Consider the following 27,165-nt stretch of genomic DNA (forward strand, 5'->3'; position numbering starts at 1 on the left):
ATAGTCCCTTTGCTGAAAGTGGCATCTGTCACTGTCTTTGCAGAAATTGAATTGTTATTTCTAATGGAAGACAGGCCTCAGGCAATGGGATGAGCCTTGCAGTCACTGCTGTCCCCAGAATGTCCAGAATCATGTATTCCTCATTAAATGCTCTCATCAAGCCACATTTCCATTACACATCTATTAATACTGTATAGATGAACCAGCTTGCTTTGACTTCCAAGGCAAGCAGGGGAAACACTTTACAGTTTTGATGATAATATTTACAACGTAGAAACTCCTGTTATATATCATTAATGAAGGTACGTGGCTATTTTTGCCCATCCTCCCTAGAATTTTTTTTTAAATTTTTTCTAGAGAGGAGTTGCTGTTCTCTTTAGTTTAATGAAAAATGTAGGCTAGCCCAAAGATACTGTAATGAAATTATCTGATTTATCTGACTTTCCCATACCTGACTTCTTATCTCCCCTGTGAAAAACCTTAAATCTGCAGACTGCTGCACATTTAAAATAGCCTACTGGTATCATTCGTTTCACCTTAGTTAAAAGTTTGTGTACTCTACCTTTGAGTTATAAAATGTGACTAAATTGTTTTCAAAATAATATTCATTTATGAAAAAAAAATTGAAATCTGCCAAATGTAAGTAGTGATACACTTAAGATGCCCGTCTGATGAAAGATTTTGATATTCATGAATTTGGGCCACTGCCACAAGCGATTCCTAACCATTTCACAGTGCCAAAGTACTTGATATCTTAGATAATTACTTCTAAAATTAAATTAAGTACACTACTGATTTTTCAATAATCACTTATAGAGCCCTGGGCTGCATATGGAGAGGAAGGCAAAGTTTATTTAAAACAGACTTTGCCCTCATGGAGCTTTCATTCAAGCAAGAGGTTTTGGAACATACACAGATACTATATGATTCATTCTTTAAGAAAATACAAGTTCAAATATCTGAAGGGGAAAGGCATTACCAATATAGGGAGAAGTAGGGCTTTATAGAAGAGATGTCTTTTGTATAGGCTTATAAAAAATGAGTAAGCATAGAGGGAAAGGAAGTATATATTAGCTGGAGACACAGAAAATATGATGAGCAAATAAAGGGAAGTGAGGGAGCATAAGATGTGTGTGAAGAACAGAAAATTCTCAATTATCTGGACATTAAAATGTGTAGAGAGGAAAAACATGAAATAAGCCTGGGAAAATGGGGCAGTATCAGATTGCAAAGTACTTAAATGGCAAACAAAGGAATTTGAACTTTTCTCAGTGGGAAGAAGGAACAACTAGTCTTTTTTGACAAAAAATGTGACATGACCAGGTATTTACTTAAAGATTAAACTGGCAAAGGTATAGAGAATGGATTGGAATAAGGAAAGAGGCTCCTTCTTTGGAGTAGTAGTACGAGATGATGCTTATTAGGCCTTGTACCAGCAAGCATAGTGGCAATGGACATAGAGGAGGGGAAATGTGTTAAAGGGGTAGGATGGGCAACACTTGGCAAAAAAAGTTCAAGATTAAGAACATGAGAGTGAGGATATGGCAGCCAAAAGTGGTTAAGTTAGGAGGAAAAAAGAAGAAACACAATTCTATTTTGAGATGTATTGACTTTGAAACACTGCTGGATAGCCACATAGAGATGGTCTATGGGCAATTTGGCATGCATCCCTGGAGCTCAAAAGACATATAAAGGCTAGAGACAAAGATTTGGAAGTCTCTTCAACTATGTATAAATTACAGTCAAAGCTTTCAGATTGGAAGAGATTATCAAGAGACAAAGAATAGGGGACCAAAGATAGAAAATTGGAGAACATTCTTCTTATGAGATCAGGAAGAGAAGCAAAGAGCTAGCAAAGGAAAGAGGAAGAAGAATTAAAGAGGTAGGAGGAGAACCAGATTTCTGAAGCCAATAATCATAGGATTTTAGATCTACAGCTAGAAGACAGAAGTCATCTAATTCAACTCCCTGATTTTCCAGATGAGGAAACTGAGGCTCAGAGAAGTTAAATTTCTTATGATTTAATAAGTAAATATCAAAAGGAGAATTTAAACCTTGTTCTTCCAGAGAATATAGAATCCAGTAGGAAGGGTGGTCTTTAGTATTGAATGCCCTAGAGAATTAGAAAGCCATTGGATTTGGTGATTAGACAGTCACTGATGAGGACAAGAAGGCAGATGGCAAGAAGGGGGGAGAGTGGGTAGTGAAGATATAAAAGCTCTAAGTGTAGGCAACTCTTTCAGGATATTTCGCTGTGAGAGGAGAAAGATAGTCTGGAAGGGTCAGTAGAAGGCCTTTTTAGTATTAAAGAGATCTGAACATATCTATAGCCTAATTGAAAAAAAAAAAGTTATTGAAAAGGGAACAATTGAACATTCATAGAAGAGAGGGAATGATTGTTGAAGCTAGGTCCTGGAGGAGGTAAGAGGGAATCAAGTCAATAGAGAAGAAAATGGATTCATCTTTATGAAGAATAGAAATATGTCTTCTGTGACAGAGAAAAAAAGACAGGGTGACTACTGGGGGAAGTAAGAGAGAATAATTAAAAGACTACAGTGGGAATATTTAATACACTAAATTAGAATGATATATAGGTCTCTTTAATCTCTCCAAGCTCATTTTCTTCCTCTGTAAATAAAGGGTATTGAGTTAAATAATACCAAAGATGCCTTTCAGTTTTAAGAATTATGAACTTGAAATCAAATAAAATTATAGTTCTGTCTGCTTGTACTTTGTTAAAAAAAAAAAAAAAAAGAAAGAAAGAAAAGAAAAGAAATTTAAGTGCTAAAATTTCTTATGTTCTTGCTATTGCTGCCTCTCCTTCCAAACCAGAAAGCTGTTTGTGGATAGGAAGTAACTAATCTACCTTTTCCTTTTCTTGAAGTTTCAGCAGTTTTGTTGCCTTTTAATAGAGCATGTCAAGAGCTCTGCTTTGAAGGCCTTATTTATTCTGCAGTCTTGATTCAATTTTGATTAGCTAGGAAATGTCCACTGTCAAACTAATAAAGTTTAAGGGAACTCTCATGGGATATCAGCAAAGCCAGTCATCCTCACTAAACAACCATGCAGATGTTTGCCCACTCTGGATCATCTGTTGTATTACTCTAAAAATTCCAGAGAAGTAAACTTTATAATTAAAAAAAGAGATGGGACTCCATTTCCATTTAAGAATTTAAAAGGAAGGGACTAAAAGAAAAAAGAAGAGACTAGGGGGAGAGGATAACTATTAAGATATCCTGAATGTGATCAGAGCATAAATCTCCATCCAGGTGTTCAAATCTCTCATTTGGATTTCAGAGGTGAAATCTATTCTGAGGTTGAAGTTAATTTGATATTTTTTTTTCTCAATGGTACATGGAACCTTACACAAAAATTGATCATGTATCAGGGCATAAAAACCTCAAAATCAAATGCAGAAAGGCAGAACTAGTAAATGCACCCTTTCCAGATCATGATGCAATAAAAATTACATGTAATAAAAGGTTGGGAAAAAAAACAAACCAAAAATTAATTGGAAACTAAATAATCTAATCCTGAAAAATGAGTGGGTGAAATAACAAACTATAGAAACAATCGATAGTTTCATCCAAGAAATTGGATGACAATAATGAAACAACATACCAAAATCCAAAATCTATGGGATGCAGCCAAAGTAATTCTTTTTCTTTTTCTTTTTTTTTTATTAATTTTTATAATTATAACATTTTTTTGGCAGTACATATGCATAGGTAAATTTTTTTTTTTACAACATTATCCCTTGTACTCCCTTCTGTTCCGAATTTTTCCCCTCCTTCCCTCCACCCCCTCCCCTAGATGGCAGGCATTCCCATACATATTAAATATCTTATAGTATATCCTAGGTACAATATATATGTGCAGAACTGAATTATTTTGTTGTTGTTGCAAAGGAAGAATTGTATTCGGAAGGTAAAAATAATCTGGGAAGAAAAACAAAAAAACAAACAAAAAAAAATGCTCACAGTTTAAACTCATTTCCCAGTGTTCCTTTTCTGGATGTAGCTGATTCTGTCCATCATTGATCAATTGGAATTGGATTAGCAAAGCAATTCTTAGAGGAAATTTTATATCTGTGAAGTTAATTCAAAGTCACATAGATATTAGTCCTTTTTATTTGTTTGTTTGTTTGTTTGTTTGTTTGGAGAGCAAATTTTCCAATCTCTCTCAAACTGAAAATGCTACCTTTAGATCTCAATATAGGAGCTTTGACCTGATCTATTTACAACTGGGGCAAGTGGTCCTTCCTTAGACAGTCTGGGGCATCATCCTCTCCCTTCACTCCCAGAGGATTACCTTATTGATCCTGATCTTAACTGTGGACACCAACTCACCTTTGGCCCCTCTGCAGCTCAGAACTCTTAAGGTTAAGTGACCCACCAGCCCCTACTTCTCTGATATCTGGGATTTCAGATATGTATCACTATTTCCTCTCATTGATTTTAGTCCTTTTAAAACATGAATTACAGTATTGCCATGGGCTGATCTGATGTTGATGGGAACATTTCTACAAATATTGTCAGAAGTGTAAGTTAAAATCAGTGGCCAGAATCAGCAACCAACCCTGAGCCTCCAGATCAGTAAAGGGCTCACTAATGCCAACACATGAGCAGAGAGTCTGTGCATAGCCTCTTGAGCCTGAGACAGCTTGCTCTGAATTTTCTATAAATATCTATGAAGGGGTGGAAGAATATGAAGTACTGCCTGAGAAATCATCATTTAAAAGAAGCAAGCCAGCTGGCTTGGGTTCCATGTGATATAGCGAAGCCCACTTAAATGAATAAAACATCCATATCCAAAAATCTCTTCTCTGACAGGTAGAACTTAAGCATGGCACATATTTCTTTGCACTTTGCACAGAAGGAAAGGCAGTATTGGGTGAAATATTTTGGAACCTCGTTGTCTTCTTGGAGTTATATTTTTATTTCACTAGACATTTAGAGCTCGTTTGCCTCCCTAGCACCTTACCTGCTCGCTGCATCTATCAAGATGTATTTTCTAGTACTCCATGCCATCATCCTCACACCTCCCTAGCCTCTTTCAAGAATCCATCCTGCTGCTGCACAGGGACATTGACTCTTTTTTCCTCTCTTCTTAAATAAGCCCTCATCCAAGTCTCTTCATCACTAGTCTTTTCTAATATCAGAAGAAATGAGAAAATCAGCTCCAGAGCCTCTCTCTGCATCCCTCAAGGGGAATTTATTGCTTCCTAGGTATATCACTTAGATTGGATTTGGTGATTTCATGTTTCTTAAATAATGGCTTAAAACTGTTCACAGTTCAAGAAAAATCATCTCATCCTTGGGGATTGTATGCCTTTCTCTAAAACCCAATTCTATAAGAAGACATTATGATATTATAAAAATGGCTTTGCCCTCACGCATACTTTTCTATAGTAGTTATTTAAAATAGCCATGTACACAATATGCAAGGCACCTGTGATACTGAACATTAAGACCCAGCCTTGGAGCTAAAAAAAACTAAGTTCAAGTTTTCTTCTGTCACATTGCTAGCTCTGTGATCCCAGACAAGTCACAACCTCTTGATGCTTTGGGCAGTAATCTGATGCTACAAGTTGTACAAAAAATGCTGACCTATATTGGTTAGAGGTCATTTCCTCATAGTATTTCGCTATTATGAAGAAATCATAGTCCATACCTGTTAATCTATCTTTACATATATATGTATATATCATATCTGCATATATATATATATATAAAATAAGTATATATGCATTGTGTATTTATGCACGATCACATTTTAATAGTATCCATATGTACACTCTGTACAATTAATTGTGATATACAGCTTTAAGCTTTGCAATGCACTCTAAAAAATAGTATCTCATTTGATCCTAGAGATAGGTGATATTTTTATCCCTATTTTGTAAATATGGCAACCAAGGCAGGCAAATATGGTTAAATAACTTGCCTAAGAGGTCACAGAACTAGTTACTGAGGATTATAGTTGAACTCAAGCCTCCCTGACAGCAGGTTCAGCATTCTATTTACCACTCCTATTAGTTACCTCAAAATAATTTACTCTTATCAGCAGACCATCACATGCCTGTTCCATCTTCCCTACCCATACAGCCTTAGATAGGAATTCCTTACTGTGAAGCCTCAAGTCCTCCCTGTAAAAAAAAAAAAGGGGGGGGGGGTTGATCTAAATGAAGGGTTCTTAACTTGGGAGTCTGTGAACTTGTTTAAATGTATATATATATATATATATATATATATATATATATATATATATATATATATATATATATATAAAATGTATTTTTGAATTTTTTATTTTGATAAAATTGCCTCTTTTGTATTTCTAAGTGTCTTTTTCATTTAAAAACATTCTGAGAAGGGATCCTTACACATCACCAGTCTCCCAAAGGAATGCATGACATAAAAAAAAAAAAAGGTTAAGAATCTGTACTCTAAATGTTCTTTAAAGTCCTTTTTCATCTCTAAATCTTCCAGTCCTGTGATCCTGTATGTCAGTGAATTAGATTCTAAAACCTACGTGTTTTTTTTAACTTAAAAAAAAAGCTATCAAAATCTTTTTTTTTTTTTTTGGCAAATCATAGATCACATTCCAATATGTTCATTTATTCTGGTAAAAGACACATGTTACATGATACATATTAAAGATAAAAGTTGACCAGAAAACCTTCAGATTTTGTTAATGTCATACAAATTACCTTTTAGAATTTTGCTAAATTTTTAGCTACCCAGATCCTACATTATGAACCATTCATTCTATCATGTTGATGATTGCTGATAATTTGTATATAAGTTGTTCCATTGAATCTTCATGAGCAACCTCAAGGTGGAGATGCTTCAGATATTGCTATATCCATTTTTCAAATAAGGAAACTAAAGCTCAGATTAAATAACTTGCCCTTGGTCATATATATATACATATATATATAGCATTTTTATCAAAATAGGAATCAGTATTTAGAATCCTCCAGATTCTAAGCCCAGGACTGTTCCAATACATGGATTTTTATTAGCTTCTGAATCCAACCTTTCTTAAGTTTCTTCCTAATATTAGGAAGGTCATAAGACAATGTATTCAGCAGTGGAAATAAAAAGATCAAAAAGTAGAATAATGACTACCATTGAGAAGGTTACATTTTATTGAGGGTGAAAAAAGGGAATACAATATGCTTAAACATAAATAAATTCAATTTATTTATTGTTTGGGCATTTCCAGCCCAGCTCTTCATTACCGCATTTGGTGCTTTCTTGTCAGAGGAAGCAGAGTGGTTGGTCATTTCCTTCTCTAGTTCATTCATTTGACAGATAAGGAAACACGGTTAAATGACTTTCTCAGGATTATACTTGCCTGAGTTGCAGTCAGGAAGATGAATCAGACTCAGCACACTAACTACTGTGCCACCTAGTCACCTGGGGCAGCTAGATGGGTACCATGAATAGAGCACTGGGATTAGAATCAGGAAAACTCAGCTTCCTGAGTATAGATCTGGCCTCAGACACGTACTAGCTGTGAGTCTGGGCAAGTCACTTAGCTCTGTGTACCTCAGTTTCTCAGTCTCTAAAATCAAGAGGAGATGACAGATCACTCTAGTACTCTTGCCAAGAAAGCTCTAAATCATGTCACAATGATGTGCTTTGAGAAGAGAGAGACTACTCAGCTTTCAAGGGAGTTGGTATGGAAGCGGAGTGGGATATAATGTAGAAAACTGAAGAAAATAATTATTTTGATTTTCAGTTATGTTTCCAAATTAGAAATGTGCTGGAGTAAACTCCTCCAGTGTATTTGAAATGGAATACCTGTTATTTTCATTTCCTTTCACTTCCCTTATAAGTCTGTTTGGTGATGGAAGCTTAATATTCCTTACCTGCAGTGATCAATACCTTCAGAGCTCCTGATGAGATGTGTAAAGCTTTATCATCATTGTGAGTCTGCCTTATTATATTTGCTGAAACTTCATCTCTGTTATGAAAGCTTGATGTTCTTGACGCCAGAGGACTTGTGGCTCACAAGAGCATTGCCCATCTCAGTGGCTCAATGAATAACAGCCTTGGAGCTGTTGACAGGAAGAAATGGGTTCAAACACTGAACAGTCCTATGACCCTTGGAAAAGGCATTTAACCCCCACCTCAATTTCCTCAAATTTCAAAGGAGGATGATAATAGCATCTGCCAGTCAAGGTTTGGTGAGGGGGTGTCAGGCAGTTAGATGGCACAGGGAGTGGAGTCAGGAAAACCTGAATTCAAATATAATCTCAGACATTAGCTATGTGATCCTAGACAAGTTACTCAACCCTGTTGGCCTCAGTTTCCCCATCTGTAAAATGAACTGGAGAAGGAAATGGCAAACTGCTTCAGTATCTTGGCCAAGAAAATCCCAAATGGGGTCATAAAGAGTTGGACAGGACTAAAACAACTGAACAATCCAAGATTGCTATAAAGATCAAATCATATATTTGTCAAACAAACACTTCGTATAGTACTTACCACATAGTAGGCTCTATATAAATGCTAACTGCTCCCACTACTATTACTACTACTACTACTACTACTACTACTACCACCACTACCACCAGCATTATTACTACTACCATCACTACTACTACTAGTCCTACAACTATTACCACTGCTATTATTAAAGTTATTACTACTACCACAAGGCAGTCATTTTCCCCATTTATAACTTATCCCTTAGGAAGCGCATTCTTGAGCCTGGATAAGTCCACCCCCCCCAAAAAAAAAAAGAAATGTTGACATTGAGTTTATTCTTTGGTTGATAAAAGAAAGAATTCACAAGAATATAGGTTCATCCATTCATTTATTAATTTATTAAGGACCTACAAATATTCTATGACAGACACATTGTGCTGGAAATTAGGAGAATACTGGATTTGAACTTGGAAGCTCCTTGACAGCATGGACTGTTATGCCTTCTTTATATCCCTAGCATTTAATACAGTATCAGGCCCGAAACAGGTACTTAATAAGTACTTGTTGATTTGTTAATTAATTGCTCACTAGCAGGGTGACTCTGGGCAAGTCATTTAAAATATCTTGAGGACTTCAGTTTCCTGATGTGTAAAAAGAGCAGATTAAATAAAATCAATCAATTAATAAACATTTATTAAGTACCTGCTATGAAACCAGAACTTGTTAAACTTTGAAAATACAAAAACAAAAAACAATCCCTGGTCTTAAGAAGTTCACAGTCTTCTATAAGGAGCAGAGGGGAGACAATGTGCTAATATCTGGGTATTAACAAAATGTGTGTGTGTGTGTGTGTGTGTGTGTGTGTGTGTGTGTGTGTGTGTGGACTAGATGACTTTTAAAGTCTCTTTTAGCTTTAAATCAATGATCTTGTGAAATGAAAAGATTCTGAAGTTTTCCATTAAAGATGATATGTGTGTGTGTGTGTGTGTGTGTGTGTATGTGTATATATATATATATATATATATATATATAGAGAGAGAGAGAGAGAGAGAGAGAGAGAGAGTGTTATATAAATTAAAGGCATCCCCAATGAGAAAATATATATGTATACACACACACACACACACACACACACACACACACACACACACACACACACATATATATATATATATATATATATATATATATATATATATATATATATATATAAAGAGCCTCATTTGTAGTTGAAAGAGACTGTGTGAATAAGCTTCTGCAAAACCAGAACATTATTTGTCATTTATAACCCCTTTTTTGGTCTCTTTAACAGAGGTTGTCCTAAATTTTGATTTTGAAAGAAAGCATTTTGCATGCTGGGAAGTACAAACCATAAGGAGAGTAATTATAATGGTATTTAAATAATTCACTTGCACTTCTTTGCCAATAAAATAAAATGTGCTCTCCTCCTGTGTTTGTATAAGCTATAAAATTTGTCTTACAATTTACTAATATTATAAAGGGGAAAAAAAAAAAAAACACTGACATCTTTACAGATCAAGTGTCATTGACAGCTGACTTGGCAATCATTCAGAGAAAGGAAGTTTAAAGCTTTGTAGGTTTTCAGATACATCTCTGAACCACAGTTGATTACTCCTGAAATGAGGTCAGATGGATCTCTCCACACAAGAACAATGGAGGGAAGGGGGGAGGGGGGGAGGGGAGAGGGGAGTGTATGTTCAACTCAGAGACTTTCATATTTTATAAGATGCCTCGTTTCTTTTTAGGGCTCTAAATTTTTTACACTAAGTGGTAACATCTTGCTTTATGAACCATGGAGGCTTTATTAATTAAGCAGGGTCAAAGGGACTGACTTGAACTCTATTTTCTCAGCTGACCTACCAAACATACAAATCAAAGAGGATATATTTCTAATACTAGAATGTTCTCTAGACCAGTAAATCTGGGATTATCTCATCACATTGATTATGTCAAAGCTCTTTAGCTACAATACTTTTGTAGAACTGAAATGTGATGGCAGAATACTATACAATAGAAGCTGGTTTGACCATCCATCCACTCACCCAAATAATCAGTGCTTTCAATGTACATAACCATCTGGTAAGTGAAGAACTTTTGTGCATAAATTTCAAACTCTTTCTTGGATTTCTCTTCATACTTTCCCTGTACTTCTCTATTTATTTCTCTATTGTGTATCAGTAATCTTTGTACAGATCTCTCCAGTTAGATTGTAAATTCCTTAAGAATAAGAAATGCTCATATCCTACTCATATCTGTAGCCCCAGGGCCTAGCAAAATAAGTCCTAAAAATGCCTCCAAGAGACCTTCGGATATAGTGGGAAAAATCCTGAATTTGAAGTCAGAAAACTTGGATTAGAATCCAGATTCAACCTATCAACTAGCCCTGTAATCTTTGACAAATGACTTCTCTGGATAGCTTTTTTTCTCATCTGTAGTGTAAGGTTGGATTAAAAGCTCTCTAAATTTCCTTCTACCACTAAATACCTGATTTCTATGATCCTCACGCTTTCAAAGCAAATCATCCCATTCCCTCCATTGATTGGTCAATGCTATCTTTACAGATTATGCACTGCTAACCTGAAAAGTGAGTCCATAATGTACATCTTAATCTCCGTGTACCTTAAGCTTTATTTTGCCAATAAATTACCACCATAATTGCTGCAATAGCCAAAGCAAGTTGGAGTTCTAAGAGTTGGTTATGTTTTTAATTTTGATTTTGTCTTGGGTTGGGAGGGTTAATTAGTGCAAGGAATTGTATTAGAAGAATAAGCAGATAAAACTTTTTTCTTTTGGACATTTCATTTGAATATTTGAAAGAACTGAGGAGGATTATCACTAGGATAAAAAGATCCTGTTAGTCTAATATCCAAATGGAATTTTCACTAATCATTGTTCAGATTCTTAGGAATCCTTCATTTCATCCATGCACCTTTTCTCCTTAGTAGAGAATTTGTGATTGGGATTTTGAAAAATAATAAATTTAAGTGAACAGAAAATTGAAGATTATTACATTTCAGTCATAAAGAATTTACATTTGCAAACAGACAACTTCATTCACCCCTCACTAAAGTAGCTTTTTCTTCTTCATCTTCTTTGTTGTCCAGGATTTTAATTCATTCTTTAAATCTCCTTTAAATTAATCAGGGAACATTGTGGGGAGAGAGTTGTGGAGTAAAGGAATGAATCTAAATCGAATTACAAGTATACTTTTGGAATACTTGTCTTTAAATCTATTAATAAAGATTAAAATATATAAAACAAAAAATTTAAATAAGATAAGCTGTGCCATCATGTGTTTATTTTATAATATAAATGCTTACCTTGAATAAGACATATCTCTTCTTTTTACACTATGATCTCTAGTATTATATAAAGATAGTACAATATCTCATCTAGATTTGGAGTCAGGAAGACCTGAGTTCAAATCCCACCTCAGATACTATGACTCTGAGCAAATCAATTATCTTCTCTCAGTCTCAATTTTCTTTTCTCTAAAATAAGGGTAATAATAGCACTAATCTCACAGAGTTGCTATGAAACTTAAATGAGATAACCTATATTTAGTGTTTGCAAACCTTAAAAGGATGATATAAATGCTAGCTACAATCAAATGAACTGATATATGTAGAAAACTTTAAGAACCTATATTTGTGCTATATGTCATACTTGTCAACATTTTTTTAAAGGCAGCCTTCCTGTTTCTAATGATAAGAAAAGTTAATCTGTATAGACCTTGAGTGCTAAAGTACCATTACTTTTCATTAAAAATTACTTCTTATTAAAACAGTTTGAAAAGACATCAGCAATATGGATAGCAGTCAATAGAATTATAATTCACTGTGTCACAATAAGAAAGGTGTTAGAATTTCTCACTATTAAAGGTATCTTACTTATTCAAATTGTCCCTTGAAACCTAGGCAGCTTTAACTAGATCACTCACTATGAAAGTCTTTATGGCATTCTTCCCCACAAGTTCATCTGCCATTCTTTCCTTAAAAATCGAGGGGTAAAGTATAAATTCAGAAAAAAATATCCTCTTAGCTCTCCTATTGAAGACCAGCACATAGTAAATAATTTGGGATATGGCTTCAAAAGGTAAATTTTCTACATCAGTTTTAAAACTGGTTAAAAGAGCTTGATTTTATTCAACCTGGGATTCTTAATTCTTAGGCTTAAAATTTTCATTGAGTGGCAACTTTTTTAAATTAAATCTTTGAGTAGAATTGTATTTTTAGAACCTTATATGACAAATTGCAGGAGGCACCTCCAAATAGTTTGCTGGTCACTACTGCTATTTTCACTACTGGTCACATCTGCTATTTCAAGGATTTATTAGGATTTTAGGCTGTCACTTTGGGAATCCATTCCCACATCCTTATTTCTCTCATGAATCATGTTCTGAAGCATATCCAGCCAACTCTTTAAAATGGGGTTAAAATAGTATAGTATGGAAAATCTAAATATGATGTAGTAGAAGTAGACATCATCATTATCATGGAGTGATAGCATTTAAATGAGCTCAAATCCAATCACTATACCAGAATTCATCTTCGTAAATGTTTCCACCTCCTTACACATAGCATATTAGGGCCTGAGATAGGAGTCAAAGACAGATAAATAGAATACTGGACCTGAAGTTAGAAAGACTTCAAATTCAACCTCAGACACTAACTAGCTGTATGAATGGACAACTCATTTAACTTCTGTCAGCTTCAATTTCCTCATCTATAAAAATGAGATATTACTTAAGTCCCAGGGTTATTATAAGATTCAAAAAAAATAACATTTATTAAACCTGCTGTAACCACTATTGTTGTTGTTGTTGTTCTCCTCTTCCTCTTTCTCTTTTTCCTTCCTTCTCCTCCTTTTCTTTCTCCTCTCTTCCCCTCTTTCTCTTATTTTTTTTCTCTTCCTCCTTTTCGGCTTCCTCTACCTCCTTCTTCTCTTTTTCTGTCCTACACAGGGGTTTATCACAGGTTTTCTCTGTACTTGTTTTCCCTTCCTCTGATTTTCTATTTTGGGAGGTAGTAACTATACAAAATTTTCTACCATCATCATCTGAAATGTCTAAGTATTACTTGCATTCACTTGGTGTTGCCCTTGGTTGCCGTGTTTTACTCTTAGCAATATCAGGTATTTGCTGGCTGAGTTGGTTTCTGTGCCCTTTTGTTCTTCTTGTCGTAGCAACTGCTTTACTGATTAAACTTCTTTAGAAAATTATAAGTGTCTATCTAGCACCTTCCAACTTACTTTTTTGAAGTACTTTTTTGAGTATTTCTGACATGTATGCATAAAGTTTCCTATTCATCCTCAAATTTTGAGACTCTAATTTTTACAAAATCACATAATTTCCAACATGTTTCTTCCCATCTTCAGGATAAAGTACTAAATGTCAGGCAAATGTTGACTTTGAAAGATCCCATCAAATTTTTCATATAATTTTTCCACTTTAGCAAATGCTAGGTCTTAATTGGCAGTTATTTTCTTTTTATTTATGCTTATTGTTAGCACTCTACAATGAGATATTCCATTACAGATCTTGAGTTGGAAAAAGCTTCAAAGACCATCTAGTTCAACCTTCTCATTTAATAGATGAGGAAATCAGGGCCAGGGAACTTAAGTCACTTGATTAAGATCACACAGTGGGGCCCAAAAGAGTTAAAATTGGAATCTGTATATTCCAGTTTCAATAAGTGTTCTTCCCTCCTAGTCCCCTTCCATGCTACATCCCAATTCCATTAAATATAAGTCAACAAGTTCTTATTAAGCACCAAGTAAAATTATCCCATGTGCAAATTCTCTTTATTCTCAGAAATCTCATTGAGATCTATAAATTGATAATTTACCTGTTATTGCCTGCCTTCAAGAGCTTTTTTAAGGAAAATCTTAAAGCAACATAGAAATATCATTACTACAAAATGGCATGAGGTATCCCACTTATATGACCTTGCTCTCTGAGATGGCACAAAGAACAAGGAAAAAAACGTAAATTTTCCTACAGATTTTAAAATATCAAATTTACTGGAAAAACAAAATCTTTGCATTGAAAAGGAATGGCTTTGATAAATGTAAGAAGCACTAGATAAACTGATGTCTAGCAAAGAAATGGTGTTAGGACAAAGTTTTTCTCTGCTATTTGATATCTTTTTTTTTCCTTGTAATTATCTAATTGATGTTTTGTTTTTTTGTTTTGTTTTTTTTTAATGTCACAGTGATTTCCCACAAATTCTCTCCTAACCTCCTTATCCAACTTCTCTTTGTTAATTAAAGATTTGGAGCATTCTTTTAATGTGTAGTTGCTATAGCTTTCATTTCTTCATCTGAGAATTGCCTGTTTGTATCTACTGACAATATATCAATTAAGGACTATTTTGGCTCTTATGTTTCTATCAATTCTATATATCTTTTATGTAAGAGCTTTTTCAGAGATAATTGCTGCAAATATTTTTCCTCCATTAATATATCTTTCTTCTAATTTCAACTGAATTGTTTATATTTGTACAAAAGCTTTTTAATTTTATGTCGTTCAAGTAGTACATTATATCTTCTAAGATCACCTCTATACCTCATTTATTTAGGAATTCTTCCCCTACTCATAGTTGTATAAGGAACCACTTTCTATTCTCCTATAATTTATTTATTATTTACATATTTATTATAATAAATTTATTTGAATCTAATATATGTTTTATTGTATACATTATTATAATATGACTTTTTATCTTTAGATCACATATCAATTAGGAGCTTTATTATAGTTTCTGCATGAGATGTGCTCATTTCTGCCAAAGTACTTTACACTTTTCCCAGAAGCTTTTGTCAGCTTTATCCCTAACAACTGGTATCTTTGGTTTTTTAAAAAAAATGATAATCAATGATATAAAATTGTTTCCTTAGTCTATTTATCTTGTAAATAACTTTTTTATTTGCTAACCAATACCAAAACCTTTTTCTAGTTATTACTTCCACGCATAATATGAGGTCTAGCAGTGTGGTCCACTTCATTCTGACTTAAAAAATTATTCCATTTGACATTTTCAGCCTTTAATTCCACCAGATGAATTTTATCATTTTTGTTTTCTCTGATACATTTCCAAGTAAGGAATGTCACTTGGCAATCCTTTCAAAGGGAGACCGCAATGGAGAATCAGTTTCACTTTTAACAGTATCTCTATGAATGGTTAAGACAATTACCTGGAAAATTCTTAAGTCTTTTCTCTGTTTTTCCACAGTCATGTAACACAGACTACATCATGGATTCACCCTGTGACAAGTGCTCTGAACTTGTCCTGTTTGGAGGAGAATGAAGAAGATTGCCCCAGAGACCGTCCCAACCAAAAGAGCTGATGGTGTCTTATAGAGAATAGAGCCACAAGATAGAGCAGCATTATTTTCAGAATAGCTTCAACTGACATCCAGTATGCAATGGGGACAAACTGTATGCCATTTGCAGAAGTTGTGAAGTAGGGGACAATGAAATTTATCCTGTTTGTTTAAACCAAACATCCCATGTAAGTGTTTCCCATGTACATTTCCTGTTCAGTTCATTTCAACACTTTCCTATAGGATAATCCACTGGTAATATGCTAATTAAAAAAAAAAAATAACCTATTCAGATTTTTCTAAATGGCAAGGAATTCAGTCTTTGCAAAATTTATTTGAGCAATTATTTTTTTCCTTTGGAAATTAGCTGTGATAACTTTGAAAATGATTTATATTTAAATCTTCTATTGAAAAAATGTTGAATGTTTTCACATTTTCATTGGAATACTATTTGATAATACATTAATTCTTTAAATTTATTTTTCATCATAATTTTCAGTGCAAGTTGTTTTGTTTGCTCTCCAAAAGAGAGGAATAATTTAAAATGCCCATTTAAAAATACTGAGGAGTTCACAAAACAATATTCCATAAAGGAATGCTATTTATAGCAGCTAGTTTCATATTTATTCCATTATGGCTTCACATAGTAGTGGGTATATATGAGTCATCCATGCTCTCTACATAATTCTACTCCTTTCTTGAAGCATCTTTTTCATTCATTCATTCATTCAGCAAGTATCTGTAGGGTGCCTGCTGTTTTCCCCTTTCTTCTACCAGACAGAGGAAAATTTCATAAAATTTTTTCTAGCACCTGAGGGCAAGGCTTCAAACTAAAATGGAATATTGAGTCAGGAAAGTCCCTAATGTGGAAGTGGCCTTTCTTCAGTTTGGGAGTGGGGGGCAAGTAGAAAGGCAATTTGTCAGCCAAACAATTATGACCTCATTGCCTACACAAGACTCAGTATTGGTCTTCTGGGTTTCTACCATTCACTTGTGCTTGAAAAGCAGCAAGGAATGGTGGCTAAAAAGTGGGCTCTTAGTCTGAAAGACCTCAGCTTATGTCCTACCTTTAACCTTACTCTGTGATTCTTAACCTCCCAATGCCCCTCAAACAACTTTCTTAAGACTTGAAGCTACAGAGAAATTGCCCTTTGTTTTAGGAGAATAAGTTCCTTACCAGAAGTTTGTTTCACTGATGAAATCATAGTTCTGGGGGGGGATTTTAAGTGCCTAATACTTACAACTACTCATTAGACTTTTATTTTATATAACAATGACTCCTAGAATAACTCTAAAAGTAATGGGCTGCTGACTCTATGCTTCAAACCATTCCTTCCACATACACTGGGATAAAAGGGGAAAACATGCACACACACACAAGGCCAAATGAAAAAGGCAATGAATACTTAGATGCTTTAACGTGCTTTGTTTTAAAACCAGCTTCATTGTGATATGGAACTCTTAATCCATGAGGTTTAAAAGGAATTTAGGCATATAATGCCATAAAGCCTAGTTTCTAGACTGCCTTCCATCAGCCAGAAATCTCTTTTAAATTTGCACTGCAGTAAGATGATAATTGGTGATCATAATTAAGTCTCTGAAGTGCTGCAAGATTCCAAGTGTAGTCCCCATCAGGACAGTCAGCAAGTATTTATTAGCACCTACTGCATTCTAGGTAACTGTCCTATGCCCTGAGAATACCCCCCCAAAAAAATAAATAAATAAAAAGCAAAAATAAACAATCAAAACAATAGTCCCTGCTTTCAAGGAGTTCATAGTCTTATCTAATGAGAAAGTTAACATATGAGTAACTACATACAAATATTGCAAATTCAGCAAACATTTATTAAATGCCTAGTTAAGAAAACAAAATATATCCCTTGCTCATAACGAAGACACAGTCTGATGAGGGAGACAACAGGTAAACAATTATGTACAAATAGTTTAATAAAAATTTATTAGGTGCCTATTATGTGCCCAGCACTTTCAAAGTACTTGGGATGTAGATAAGAAAGACACTTCTTACTTTCAAGGAGCTTATAGTGGGGAGATAACATATAAGCAACTATATACATATAAGATATATGCAGTATAAATTAGAGATAATCTATAGCGGGAAGAAATGGTTAAGTCATGAGAGATAGTAGTAAGCAGTAAACAAAGAAACATTCAATATGTTTTAATTATTAGGAACGTTTTAGTTTCTAATTCTTTGAAAATTGTGATACTACTCTTATGTATAAACAGTATTTACCAGAACAATTGGAGTAGATTTTCTTAACAAAAATATTGAAGTAGTTTTCCATTTCCTTCTCCAGCTCATTTTACAGATGAGGAAACTGAGGCAAAGATGGTTACATATCTTGCTCAGGGTCACACAGCTAGTAAGTGTTGAAGCTGGATTTGAAACAATATATATGTGTATATTATATATGTAGTTATGGATATAAAGATAAACTTAAATGTAGATATAAACATAGATATGGATTATTCACCCACTAACCTGTTGGTAATAATCAGATGCCATAAATTGCTGGGACCATACTTAAGGTCTTTCTAATTTGGTAGAAATTATGGGAACTTTTACTTAGTCAGCATGGCTTTTAAGAAACCAGTAGTAGGGGAGCGAGGAGCCATGATGGCAAAGAGAAGCCAGGAACTTGCTCGAACTCACTCTCTTGAAAACAACATTAAATCAATCCTCCAAAAGTATTCTATAGTGACAGAATGCATGAAAAGACAGAGTAAAACAAATTTCCAGCCCAAGATAACTTAAAAGGACTTCAGGAAAGGTCTGTCTCACTTGGTAAAAAAGGAGCAGAGCCCAGTGCAGATAGTGTCTGGACAAGCCAGTGGGAAGCTCTTAGTCACAGCACGGATCAGCAACCAAGGTCCCACAGTCCTAGCTCAGCAAACCAGCTGTGAGGCCTCCAGCCCCAGAGCAGCAGGCAAACTCCAAGACCCAGAGCAATCCAGTGGATAGTGAGCCAGCAACCAGCCCTAGAGGCTCCAGTGCAGACTGCCAGTGACCAGACCTCTGACTCCCAGGGCAAGAAGCTTAGTTTCCTGTCTACCCCAGGAGCAGAACTTATCTTTTAAAAAATGAGCAAAAAAAAAAAAAAAAAAAAAAAAGGCCCTGAACATAAAAAGTCACTGTGGTTATAAATAAAATCAAAACACAAACTCAGGAAGAGAACAATACCAAAATGCCTACATTCAAACCCTCATAGGGAAATGTTAACTTGGTCTTAAGCCCAAAGAGTCCTCTAGGAAGAGCTCAAAAAGGATTTTAAAAATCAAATGAGGCAGAAGAAAAAGTGAGAAAAGAAATGAGAGTTGTAAAAGAGAATTATGGGAGGGAGGCAGTAGCTTGGAAAAGGAAGCACTAAAATTGACTAAAGAAAACAACTCCTTAAAAAATATAGAATTGGTCAAATGGTGGAGAGGGGGGAAAATCCACTGAAGAAGACAACTCCTTTACAAATAGAATTTGACATTGGAAAAGGAGTTACAAAAGCTAACTTAAGAAAATATATGTTAAAAATTAAAATTGAGCAAGTGGAAGCTAATGACTCTGAGACATCAATCAAATAAAATCAAAACAGTAAAAAATAGAAGAAAATGTAAAATCCTTCATTTAAAAAAACAACTGACCTGGAAAATAGATTCAGAAGAAATAATTCAAGAACTATTGGAGGACTTGAAAAGCATGATCAAAAAAAGAACCTGCACAGTATCTTTCAAGAAATTTTCAATTAAAACTGCCCTAATATTTTAGAACCAGAAGGTAAAATAGTCATTGAAAGAATTCATTGATCATCCCCTGAAAGAGATCCAAGGAATATTATAATTTAATTCCAAAACTGTTAGGTCTAAAAGAAAACCTAGCAAGCAGCCAGAAAGAAACAATTTAGCTTCAATATTAAAAAATTGAAGGGCATGGAATATTATATTCTAGAAGTCAAAGAAGATTAGAATGCAACCAAGAACCAAATACCTACCAAAATTGTGTATAATCTTTTAGGAGAAAAGATGGATATTCAATAAAATAGAGGACTTTTAATCTTTCTTCATGAAAAGACCAGAGCTGAATGGAAAATTTGAACTTCAAATACAACATTCAAGTGAAACATAAAGGCAAACAGAAAAGAAAAAAAAATTACAATAATATTCAATAAGGTTACATTGTTTATATCCCTACATGGAATAATACTTGTAACTCTTAAAAACATTATTACATTGTTTATATTCCTACATGGAATAATGCTTGAAACTCTTAAGAACTGCTCTATTAGAGCAGATAGAAGGAGTATACTTAGATAGAGGATGTCAACATAAGTTGACCAGGAGGTGATGTCAAAAAATAATGATAATAAAGGGTTAAAAAAAAAAAAAAGAAGTGTACTGGAAGAAGAAGAGAGGAAGTGACAGAATGGGGTAATTTATACCATGTGAAAGACCTATTAGAGTAGAGGGAAAGGGAGGGTTAGCACTGCTTGATTCCCATCAAATTGGCCTTAAAAGGGAGAATAACTTATATATTTGTTTGGGTAAAGAAATCTGTCTTCCTCAGTAAGAAAATAGGAAGGGAAGAGGGAAAGAAAAAGGGAAAGCTGATAGAAGGGAGAACAGATTGAGGGACATAGCAGTCAGATGCAAAAAACTGACGAGGAGGGAGAGGGTGAAAGGAGAGAGACAACAATAAACAAGGAAAATGGGATGGAGAGACATACACAATATTCATAAGTGTGAATGTGAATGGGATGAACTGTTCTATAAAAGTGAAGTGGATTGCAAAGTAGATTAAAAACAATCCTACTAAATATGTTGTTTACAAGACACACATTTGAAGCAAAGAGATACATACAAAGGCTAAAGGCTAGATCAGAGTATACTATGCTTCAGCTGAGTTTTTTAAAATGCTATTTTAATCTCACAAAAAAGCAAAAATACACCTAATTACAGAGACAAGAAAGGAAACTACATCTTGTTAAAAGATTCCACAGACAATGAAATAGTATCATTACTAAACATATGCACCAAGTGGTATAGCATCCAAACTCTTAGAAAAGAAATTAAGAAGAAATGGACAGCAAAACCAAACTAACAGGGGACCTCAAGCTCTCCTCTCAGAACTAGAGAATAGAACCACAAAACTGGAGAATAGAACCACAAAATAAAAAAGTTAAGAAGGTGAATAGAATTTTAGAAAAGCTAGATATGATAGACCTCTGGAGAAAACTGAATGAAGATAGAAAGGAATATATCTTTTTCTCAGTGGTACATGGCACCTCTACAAAAATTGACTATGTATTAGAGCATAAGAATATCACAAAAAGAAATATTAAATTCATCCCTTTTCAGATCACAATGCAGTAAAAATTACATGTAATAAAGAACCATGGGAAAATAGGCCAAAAATTAATTGGAAATTAAATAATCTAAAGAATAAATGAGTCAAACAACAAATCATAAGAAATAGAAAATGACAATGAGAAAATTTATGGGATGTTGTCAAAGCAGTATTTATGGCAAAGTATGTACTCTAAATTCTTACATGAATAAAATAGAGAAAGACCAAATCAATGAATTGGACATGCAATTTAAAAAGCTAGGAGGGAAAAAAAATCCCCAATTGAACACTAAATTAGAAATTCTGAAAAATCAAAGGAAAATGAATACAATTCAAAGTAAGAAAACTATTGAATTAATAAATAAAATTTAGAGATGGCTTTATGGGGGAAGAGGACAATAAAACAGACAAGTCTTGGATTAACTCAATTTTTTTAAAAAAGAAAACCAAATTACTAGTAGATTTACCACCAATTAAGAGAAAATTAAACCAATAATTAGATGCCATTTTTTCTAATCTAACAACCTAAGTGAATTGAATTTATATTTACAAAAATGTAAATTGCTCAAATTACCGGAAGAGGAAATCTAATGCTTAAATAACTCCATTTAGAAAAAGAAGTTGAATAAGCTATCAATATAATAAGCTTCCCTAAGAAAAACTCTCCAGGGCCAGTTGGATTTACAAGTAAATTCTATCAAACCTTTAAAGAACAATTCCAATGCCATATAAACAATTTGGGAAAATAGATGGAGTCCTACCAGATTCCTTTTATGATACAAATATGGTATTGATAGCTAAACTGGGAAGAACCAAAACAGAAATAGAGACCAATTTCTCTAATGAATATTGATGCAGATATTTTAAATAAAATATAGCAAAGAGATTACAGCAATTCATCATCCTCGGGATACTATGACCAGGTGAGATTTATGTCATGAAAGCAGGGTTGGTTTAATATTAGGAAAGCAATTAGCATAATTGATCATATCAATAACAAAACCAACAGAAATCTTTATTATTTTAATAGATGCAGAAAAAGCTTGTGACAAAATATATTTTGTCTTTTTTATTAAAAAAAAAACCTAGAGAATATAGAAATAATGCTTTCTTTAAAATAAGTAGTATCAGGGGTAGCTCAGCTTTGAAGTCAGGAGGACCTGAGTTCAAATATGGCTTCAGACACTTAACACTTTCTAGATGTGTGACCCTGGGCAAGTCACTTAACCCCAATTGCCTCAGCAAATAAATAAATAAGTAGTATCTATCAAAACCATCAGCAAGCATTTTCTGTAATGGGGCTAAAGTAGAAAACTTTCCAATTGAAGCAAGAATGTTCATTTCACTATTATTCGATATTGTACTAGAAATGTTAATTTTAGCAATAAGAGAAAAGAAATTGAAAGAATTTGAGTAGACAATGAAGAAACAAAACTATTATTCTTTGCATAAGATATGATGGTATATTTAGGGAACCCTAGAAAATCAACCAAAAAAACTATTTGAAATAATTAATAACTTTAGTAAAGTTGCAGGATATAAAATAAACCTACATAAATCATTGAGCTTCACATATATATATATATTATCAACAAAGTTAGATAGAATGAGAAATTCCATTTAAAATAATTATTGACAATATAAAATATTTGGGCATCTACTTGCCAAGATAAACTCAGGAACTATACGAATACAACTACAAAATACTTTTCATGCAAAGTCAGATCTAAACAATTAGGAACATATCAATTGCTCATGGATAGTCTGGGCTAATATTTTAAAAAAATGACAGAGCTACTAATTTACTTATTCAATGCCATACCCATCAAACTACCAACATATTATTTTAGAAAACTAGAAAAAAGATTTTAAATCATCTGGAAAAACAGAAGGAAATAATGAACAAAAGTACCAAGGAAGGTAGCCTGCTGGTCTCAAACCAAAAATTATATTATAAAGGAGCAATCATCAAAATTATTTGGTGCTGGTTAAGAAATAGAATAGGATATCACTGGAATAGATTAGGTACATAAGAAATAGTAGTAAACGATTAATAATATAGCATTTGAAAAACCCAAAGATGCTAATGTCTACTAGAAGAAACTCACTCTTTAACGAGAACTTTTAGGGAAATTAGAAAATAATATGGTAGAAACTAGGTATAGATGAATACATCACACCATATAGTTAGATATGGGCACATGATTTAAACATATGCTGATAATTATAAGCCAATTAGGAAAGGAAAAATAGTTTTACTTGTAATATCTATAAAAAGGGAATAATTTGTGATAAAATACGAGTTGGGAGGCATTAAGGAATGCAAAATGGATAATTTTGATTATATTAAATTAAAACGGTTTTCAAACAAACAAAACTAATATTAGAAGGGAAGTAGAAATCTGGACATCAATCTTTATAGCAAGTGTTCCTGATAAAGGCCTCATTTCTCAAATACACAGAGAATTGAGTTAAATTTATAAGACTACAACTCCTTTTCCCAATTGATAAATGGTCAAAGGATATAAATAAGCAGTTTTCAGATGAAGAAATTAAAGCTATCTGTAGCCATATGAAAAAATACTCTATATCATTATTGATTAGAGAAACGCCTCTGAGGTACTACGTCACACATATTAGATTAGCTAATATGACAGAAACAGAAAATGATATATGTTGGAGAAGATGTGGGAAAACTGGGACACTAATGCATTGTTGGTGGAGTCATGAACTGATCCAACCATTCTGGACAGCAGTTTGGAACTATGTCCCAAAGGGTAATCAAACTGAGGATACTTTTGATCCAGTAATTACACTAGTAGGGCTTTATCCCAAAGAGATTGTAGAGAAGGAAAAAAAGACCTACATGTGCAAAAATATATCTGCTCTTTTTGTGATGGCAAAAATATGGAAATTGATGGAATGCCCATCAGTTTGGGAATGACTGAAATTGTGGTCTATGACTATAATGGATACTATTGTGCTGTAAGAAATGGTGAGCAGCAGATTTCAGGAAAAGTTAGAAAAATATATGAACTGATACTGAGTAAAATGAGCAGAACCAGGAGATCATTGTAAACTGTAACAGCAACATTGTGCAGTGATTAACTATGATTCACTCAGACTTCTCAGAGATCCACTTATCCAAGACAATTCTAAAAGATTCATGACAAAATGCCAAGCACATACAGAGAAAGAACCAAAGAGCCTGAATTCAGATTGAAGAATACTGCTTTCATTTGTTTTTTTGTGGCTTTTCCCTTTTCTGTTTCTTTTTTCACAGCATGCCTAATTTGAAAATATGATTTCAAGGTTGCCTATATATCCTATTTCAGATTACTTGCCATTTTGGTGAAGGAGAATAAGGAGGGCAGAGGAAAAAATTAGAATTCAAAATCATATTTTAAAAATGAATGTTGAAAACTATCTTTACATGTAAGTAAAATACTATTTACAAAAGTAAAAAAACAATATTCACTCCAAACCATAATTCAACATTATCTATGAAGAAGGTACAAATCTTTAGAATGATAGAGATGAAAAAGATCTTTAAAACAAAGGCAGCTAAATGGCATAGTGGATAGAGCACTGCTGGAGTCAGGGTAGAGCTGAATTAAAATCTACTTGGACACTTAGTAGCTGGATGACTGGATAAGTCATCTGACTCCTACCTATCTCCATTTTCTCAACAGTAAAGTGTAGACAATAATAGCACTTCCCTTCCAGAGTTTTTTGTGAAGATGTTTCTTCCCTTCCTTCCTTTAAGAGATTATCTGATTTCTCAATCTTAAGTGACTTGTCCAAAGTCATACAATTAGTTAGCAATAAAACTAGGAATAGAATCTAGGCCTACTGATTTATAATCCAATTATTTTTCCTACTATATCATATTGCCTTCCAGATGTGTAGAAATCCAATGTGAGGATGTACGTAGATATAATCACATGAGTACAATAAAAACTGCAACTCTCTTCTCTTGGTTATCACACAGAATTCACAGTGGAGAAATAGAAAGGTTATTGTGTTTGTTGTTTTGTTTTGTTTTGTTTTGTTTTTAATCAAATTTGTTTAACAAGCATCTTCAGCTTTACATTTGACCAAAGATAGCCACTGCCATTAGGAAGGCCCATTTCAAGTATTCCATTTTTTTACTGGCTGTTTACTTTGTGTAGGGAAAAGTGACTGGTACTTTCAAATCCATGCTGATAAGTATGATAATGCTTTTCCATTCCCATAATTGACCTGATTTAGGATGATCACTCCAAGAATATGTTTTGTTTTAGGGTTTTCTCTATCAAGTTCAGGAAACTTAATTTTTTATAAAGATATCAAGTAAATTTTATTTGATTTAAGCAGTATTGACAGGAATTAATAAAGAGGGGTATCTGAATCACTTTAAACTACAACAGTGACACAAGTCCTTCGTGCCTCCGTTTTCTCACTATGTGATGAGGTTAATAAGAAATCTGTCTCAATGTAAGTTTTTTCAGTGGATTGCTTTTTCAGAACTTATATTTCCTTTTTCACTCTTCTTCTCAAAGAGCCATCCTTTATAACAAATAACATTTAAAAAAAGGGAGAAGAAAAAATATTCAGCAAAACCAATCAATAAATTGAAAAAATTCAGACTTTACAATCAATATTTCATACCTAAGGATCTGTATCTATGAAAAGCCTCATGAGAATTAGGACTTTCATGTATCTCTTATTTGGGACCAATCTTATTCTTTATAAATTCTCTATGTTCAGATTCTATTATTTTGTGTTTCTTTACCTTTCTGTTGGTTTAGTCATTATTTGCATTGTTTTTTTCCTACCAACATTTGTGATGTAATGGGCCAGTGTGTAAAACAATGCAGAAATGGAATCAGAGAGTCACTTAGAAAAATTCTCAGTAGATCTTTATCATTAAACTATATTCTTGTATCATCCTATCCTTAGAGAGGAAACAAAATGAAACACACCCTAACAAGGAGTCCTTCTAATAATGTTTACAGTTTTGGAATAACAGCTGTCAAAACCAAAAAAAAGGTATTGTCAAGTTTTTAGAAAGTTTTAAATGTTTTTAGTAAAGTTTTTATAATGTTCCCTTGAGGAAACTATCTTATTTCTCACAGAAAGAACATTTCTTTTTTCTCTACAAAATGAAATGCCAGTGTTTTAAATGTAAACATGCAAATCATTATGACATCCTCTCTGCAGGTATGGGATACAGAGAGCCAAGCAAAAATTTAACAATAGGAAGATGGTATTGTCTAATGTCTTTTGCAAGGTTGAACTGAATTTAAGAGAAGAAATTCTATGGAGCTTAAGTTCAGGCAATAACCTATACCATTTCGACCTGAAAAGCTACAAGTAATGAATAGCAAGTGATGATTTTGTCCAATTCATATTTTCACCATTTGTAGTTCTATAAATGTAAACTGCCAATAATTCTTATATTAAAAATAAAATAAAGTTTCATGTTATCTATATGTCACTGAGTCTTTGGGGGGGAATTCTATTTAATTCTAAGTTTTCTTAGATTTGTACAATATAAGTTGAAACAGAACATGTTATGTCACTAGAAATATTTTCCTTTAGGTCACTATGAACTGATTTTCCCCATCCCTCAAACTATGTTCTGCCTGTGAGGACTCTGTTAGGACTATTTTAAATTAGAATATTGGAAGAAAATTATTCATTTTTATCAGAGTGAAAAGATCATCTGGGATTGAGAACGGTGATAGTGGCAAAAAGGACTCAAGACATTTAACTTTTATCTAGAGGACTCCAGGTCCCTAGGAAAGTATAACCCAGTGGATGAGTGTTATCTTGACTCTGTCAAATTGGCTTCAAGTTTCTTTTATGCTCTTTTACAGTATTATTGTTTAGTTTTGAAAAGATAAAAAAGATACATTCAGGCAAAAATATTCAGAAATTTTTTATTATGCATCTACTACATAAAGAGACAAAAAATGAATAGACTTTACTTTCAAGGAGCTTGGAGCTAGGAGTTGGGGTAAAGAGAGGGATTTGGAAAGTATA

At 33.7% G+C, this 27,165-nt stretch overlaps 1 protein-coding gene across 6 annotated transcripts in view; it reads left to right on the plus strand.

The window, feature by feature from the left end:
• STXBP4 (syntaxin binding protein 4) overlaps positions 1–26,610 on the plus strand; it is a 227,836-nt gene extending 201,226 nt beyond the window's left edge. For all 6 annotated transcript variants that reach the window (XM_074261824.1, XM_074261825.1, XM_074261828.1 and 3 more), the window contains one exon: positions 15,695–26,610. In XM_074261824.1, coding sequence (XP_074117925.1) covers positions 15,695–15,809 — 115 coding nt within the window. In that variant the 3' untranslated portion in view covers positions 15,810–26,610. The remainder of the gene's footprint in view (positions 1–15,694) is intronic.
• Positions 26,611–27,165: the final 555 nt, after the last annotated feature.

The sequence above is a fragment of the Sminthopsis crassicaudata genome, chromosome 4 (genome assembly GCF_048593235.1).
Source record: "Sminthopsis crassicaudata isolate SCR6 chromosome 4, ASM4859323v1, whole genome shotgun sequence".
NCBI lineage: Eukaryota > Metazoa > Chordata > Mammalia > Dasyuromorphia > Dasyuridae > Sminthopsis > Sminthopsis crassicaudata.